This window comes from Chlorocebus sabaeus, chromosome 16 (genome assembly GCF_047675955.1).
Source record: "Chlorocebus sabaeus isolate Y175 chromosome 16, mChlSab1.0.hap1, whole genome shotgun sequence".
In the NCBI taxonomy this organism is placed as follows: domain Eukaryota; kingdom Metazoa; phylum Chordata; class Mammalia; order Primates; family Cercopithecidae; genus Chlorocebus; species Chlorocebus sabaeus.
This window is the reverse complement of record NC_132919.1, coordinates 43013004-43019003: the sequence shown is the minus strand read 5'-3', so window position 1 is coordinate 43019003 and position 6000 is coordinate 43013004. Positions and strand designations below refer to the sequence as shown.

Sequence of the window (6000 nt, the reverse complement as noted above, 5' to 3'; positions counted from 1 at the left end):
CTGAGGCAGGAGAATGGCGTGAACCCGGGAGGCGATCTTGCAGCGAGCCGAGATTGCGCCACTGCACTCCAGCCTGGGCGACAGAGCAAGACTCCGTCTCAAAAAAAAAAGTAGACTAGAAAGTGCTAAGTGACACGGCATATTTGTTTTTTTTTCCATTAGGACTTTTTTTTTTTTTTTTTTTTTTTTTTTTTAAAGACTAGTATACAAATTACAAATGCTGGATGAGCTCAAACTCTCAAATATGCATTATTTTCACAGTCATCTAATTTAGAGACAGTGGAACAAATCCAAGTAACAACTTTATTGTAGTATACAGCACAATTTTTACATACATATTAGTGGTTTTGACAGTGTTACTTTTGAGCAGACCTTAGATGAATCCACAAAGTTAATATATTAAAAATAAAATATACACAGTAAAACAACAGGCAACCAGATGTTCAGAATCATGCAGATAGGAGTGGTTTGGTTGGTGTTATCACTGGGTACCTTGCCTATTTAACTCACCAGCAAATACCACTTCTTCTGTTTCTCGTTCCCATATAATTCATCAAAATCAGAGTTCTAAACATATACAAAATAAACCTCTTTTAAAGCCCCATCAGTAAAAAATTTCAATTAATAAGCTTATCATCAAACCAAGAATTCCGCTGACCATTTGCTCAGCTGATTACTAGGAAACAGGTAATATCAGCACCCGATCTAAAGGCAAGCCTATTTCATGTATTAAAACACCAACAAGAGAGATTAACCAACAAAGCAACTATTAACAACATATTAATCTTAATATAAGACACTGAGAGAAAAGTAAAAATAATACATAAATATCACTCCACTGAGCCAGGATATAACTCATGGACTACCAGATACATGAGTTTCTACCTGTCAAACAATGCTTTAAATATTTTTCTAGGAAAAAAAAACCACACACACACACAATATATTGGAAGATGCAAAGGAAAGGCAGAAATGTGAATGTATGCATCTAGTTCCACAATTTAAAATAAATATCAAACTGACAATATCAAGCTAAGTGACAATGACTTAACCACTGGGCACCAGACAGGCAATACAACTGCTCACTGTAATACAGAAAGCTCTTCAGGAGTTTCCAGCAGATGGCCATCCCAACAATACTGTCACAATACAGATAAAATACTCATCCACTGTGGAAAGAGACCCTGAAGAGAATGTGGCAAAGGCATAGAGAAAAAGTTGGATCTTTTGAAAAAGTTAATGATATCAAAATACTTTTCCATCACTGGTAAACCAAGCTAGGTCAAGTATGTGTCCCAAAGCAGCACTGAATTCAGAGTAAGAGGTTGGCAGAAAAGTTTGGAAAACTGCAGTTTTTAAAAATTGGCAATTTCTCCATGCTTAATAAAACTATCAGAAGAGGTATAATGTTTGTTCGTTTGTGGAATGTTGACTGCTTGCTGCAAAAATTCACAACATGAATGAGGACCCGCAGAGATGCGTATCAATGAAATATTTTTTAAAAAATTTACAAAAAACTAAAGTTTCTATTTAAAAAAGAACCATGTTATGCCAAGATGAAACATGGTAAAAAGTAGTGTAAGTTCTGTCCATGATTCTTTACCTAGCGAATGGGAAAGTGATAGAAACAATTTTCTTCTTAAAAAGGAAGCTTTGTTATTGCACTGACTTTTACAACCTGACATAGTAATTTAGAAAAATCATGTAGTAAAATCTGTAAAATTAAAATACAAAATTCTGGTTTGTAAACATCAGTTGGCCAAGTCTATTCAGAGTCCTTCATGATAGTGGAATGGAATGAATAATTAATTCACTACCTTATTTATTTGCTGTGAGGGGGAAAATTCCAGAACACAGCCTTTATACTTTCACAGTAATTATATTCAAAATATATAAAGAAAGTCAGTGCAGTTATCTTATTTTTTTTTCTTTCCCTGTGCAATGTTCAGCTCTCACCCCACTCCCAAGTGCCATAATTGAAATAATACTGGTTTGGAGACTTAGTACAGATTGGTCATAAATGCCGCATAAAGTCTGTAGGACTTCGGTAAAGGTACTTCCAAATGGCGTAGTAATGCACTGCAGCTGCCGTGGCCACAAACAGGTGCCAGATGGCGTGGGCAAATGGAATGATGCCATCACTCTTGAAGAACACAACTCCCAGGCAATAAATTAAGCCCCCACAGGCAAGTTCCTGAAGTCCATCAGTGTTGTTCTGTCAAAAAAGAAAAAATAAAAATAAAAAGGGTTTGATGTTACTCTGCATGGCAAGCTACATGTAGATAACTGTAATTCCCTCTAAGGCTCTTGATTTTCTAGACAATGAAGAAGCTGTGTGAACACAATCCTGATCTGTAAACATGAACCAAATATAAAAAAAGTCTCTCATACATCGACCTGGATTGCCCTTTGGACTGACAATCTTGAGTTGAGCAAGCAATCACATTACAGGTCCCAAATAAAAAGCAGAACATTCTGCTCATTTACAGCATATTTAAGTAAACTGCAATCATAGCCAGACACAGAAGTTCATTTTAATAAAGTGCAATCCTCTGTTCTCATCTTCCCCTTTAAATGCTTTCTTCCCTACTAAGGCAGGCCCAAGCCGTTCTATTTATAATTTACATCTCAGCCAGGGTATTCACTTCCCTTTGTCCTTCTCAAACACTGTTCTACACTGATTGCTTCTTTGAGACTTCCCCTGCTTATGTGAGCTTACAGATTCCTTAAGGCTGACGCAAGAAAAGAGTAACTAGAAGTGACCTCTGAGATCATAGATCACTTAGTACAAGATATTTCCTAGCCTTCTAGATGTCTCCAGGCCTTTTTGTCTTTGAGCCTGGCCATTGCTTATCTTAGCAATAAGTTAATATTCTTGTGTGTCTCAGGGCAGAAGGGAGAATATTTTAGGCCGTTCCTGGTTTTCAAAGATCAAGGCCCATCTACAAGATTAAAATGGCTTGTATGAATGAGGAGAGAGAATAGAGGCAATGCTTAGAAGCTGCTGAAGAAGCAAGTCAGTCCCCTGGATTTCTGAGGACTAGCAATAGAAAGGAGACAAGTTCTTCAGAGTGAGCGGAAACCTAAGGCAGATCATGGCAGGGACTTGGAAGGGGATAGGTGTGTGGGTGTCCCAGAGGCCTGAGCACTGGGCAGCAGTCTTGTGAGCCCCACAAGAGTAAAGGGAAGCTCTAACTCAGGCACCTAATTAGAATAGGCCCCAAGGGCCTCGGCTAAAAGCAAGGCAACAATCGACCATCATGAGTTAAGGACCAGGTGTGAGGATCTAGGACCAGTTGTGAGCATCAGTCCTTTTTCAAAGTTCACAGAAGCCCCCATGTTTTGTGTGGGATCAAAAGATGGCGGGCCGGGCGCGGTGGCTCATGTCTGTAATCCCAGCACTTTAGGAGGCCGAGGCGGGCGGATCACGAGGTCAGGAGATCGAGACCATCCTGGCTAACACGGTGAAACCCCGTCTCTACTAAAAATACAAAAATCAGTCGGGCGTGGTGGCAGGCGCCTGTAGTCCCAGCTACTCGGGAGGCTGAGGCAGGAGAATGGCGTAAACCTGGGAGGCGGAGCTTGCAGTGAGCTGAGATCACACCACTGCACTCCAGCCTGGGTGACAGAGCGAGACTCCATCTCAAAAAAAAAAGGTAAGGAGCCAATCCGAATGGACTGACATCAGATTTCTTCCTAACCTTGGTAAGGAAGGACTTCAGCCAGATTTATTTTTATTTAAAAAGTAACACAGACAAAATACCACACGCTATTAATTTCTCAAGGTTATACAGCAATGAATACACATTATACAAAATTATTTGTGTGTGTATTAGGAGCCCTCTTCTAGGATAGGGGTAAGGCTGTCATCATTCCCAAAGGGGCACAGGGACTCCCAAATGGTAAGAGTCACTCATCCAACACAACCCCCTTATTGCAGAAGTGAGGAGACTAAGGCCAGAGCAGTGAAGTGGCCTGAACAAAATCACCTGACTGGTCACTGTTCCAAAATACCCTTTTTTTTCCCTTTCTGCCAGAACAAGCAAGACACCAAACCAAGTACACAGGTTAGTTTTGATATATATTCTGTTAACAAGTATTCTTAAGATACCACATTTATCTCAACTTTCAAAGACCTAGAACATAGTTAATTCTGTATCAAAACAGAATTGTTTTTCATTATCATTATTGTAACTATGTGCCAGGACTGTTTGAAGCACTTCATATATTTATTCATTTAATCTTCACAACGACCCTAAAATTAGGTACTATTATCCCCGTTATACAGATCAGAAAACTTTTTTATCCAGTCTGAAAATCTCTGCCTTTTAATTGGAGTGTTCGGTCCACTGTGATGTAATTGTTACTTTCAAAGAGGTACCTAATTACTGATATGGTTGTATTGAAGCCTCCCGACTTGCTCTCTGTTTTCTATTTGGTTTCATCTATCCTTTGTTTCCATTTTTCAATTTCCCCACCTGCTTTAGATTAAATTGAATAACTTTGGGATTCCATTTTATCTTTTCTCTTGATTACATAACTATAACATTTATTTTGCTTTTGTTGTTGTTGGTGGTGGTGGTTATTCTTTTTTTGAGACGGAGTCTTGTTCTGTTGCCCAGGCTGGAGTATAGTGGCATGATCTCAGCTCACTGCAACCTCTGCCTTCTGGGTTCAAGTGGATTCTCCTGCCTCAGCCTCCCAAGTAGATGGGATTACAGGTGCGTGCCACCACACCCAGCTAATTTTTGTATTTTTAGTAGAGATGGAGTTTCATCATGTTGGTCAGGCTGGTCTCAAACTCCTGACCTCAAGTGATCTGCCTGCCTCAGCCTCCCTGGCTAAATTTTTGACATTAATGTTACTAAACTGAGCTAACTTCAACTTAAAGTTGATAGGGCTTTTTTGTTTTTTATTTTCCTTTCAGCATTTTATTTTATTTATTTTTGAGATAGAGTCTCGTCTTGTTGCCTAGGCTGGAGTGCAGCGGCCTGACCTCAGCTCACTACAATCTCCTACAACCTCTGCCTCTTGAGTTCAGGCAATTTTCCTGTCTCAGCCTCAGCCTCTCGAGTAGCTGGGATTACAGGAGCTCTGCCACCATGCCCAGCTAATTTTTGTATTTTTAGTAGAGACAGGGTTTCACCATGTTGACCAGGCTGATCTTGAACTCCTGACTTCATGTGATCCACCCGCCTCAGCCTCCAATGTGCTGGAATTACATGCGTGAGTCACTGCACCTGGCTCCTTTCAGCATTTTAAATATGCCATTACATTGCATTCCTGCTCCATGAATGCTGATAAAATATCAGTGGTCATCTTCTCTCCTTGCTCTTTTTTCTCTCTGGCTGATTTTAAGATCTTTTCTTTGCCTTTGTTTTTTAATAATTTGACTTTAATGTGTCTTAGTGTAGTTTTCTTTGTGTTTATCCTGCTCAGGCCTCCTTGTGCTTTGTGGATCTCTAGGTTGATATTTTTCATCAAATTTGGAAAAGTTGTAACTATTATTTCTTAAAAAAAAACAACAACAAACCCATAAAACAGAAAACTCAAAACCAAAAACTGCCCCAATTTCTTTCTCCTTTTGTTCATTTTTAAATCACTCTTTTCTCTCATGCTTCAGTTTGTAATCGTTTCTACTGACCTGGCTTCAAGTTCACTGACCTTTGCTTCTGCAATATCCAATCTGTTATTAAATCCCTCCAATAATTTCTTTTCTTCTCAAGACATCACAGTTTCGGGATCTAGAATCTCCATGTGGATTCTTCTTCATGGTCTCCATGTATTTTCTGAGATTCCTCATCTGTTTTAAACTCCTCGTGTGGGAATCTCAATCTCTCTCCCGTCTTTTGATCTGTGTCTATTGATCGTTTTCCCTTAGGTATGTGTCACTTTCCAGTTTCTTGCCTAACTGGTAATATTTATTTATTATATATTTATTATTTATTTTATTACATTATTATTGATTTCTGATAATATTTACTTATGGTACACGCTAAG

The 6000-nt window shown here is 39.1% G+C and overlaps 1 protein-coding gene across 2 annotated transcripts in view; it reads right to left on the bottom strand.

Moving 5' to 3' along the window:
- Positions 1 to 289: 289 nt before the first annotated feature.
- The window catches only part of MMD (monocyte to macrophage differentiation associated), a 29193-nt gene continuing 23482 nt past the window's right edge, over positions 290 to 6000 (bottom strand). For both annotated transcript variants that reach the window (XM_073004922.1, XM_008011410.3), the window contains one exon: positions 290 to 2215. In XM_073004922.1, the coding sequence (XP_072861023.1) occupies positions 2015 to 2215 (201 nt within the window). In that variant the 3' untranslated portion in view covers positions 290 to 2014. The remainder of the gene's footprint in view (positions 2216 to 6000) is intronic.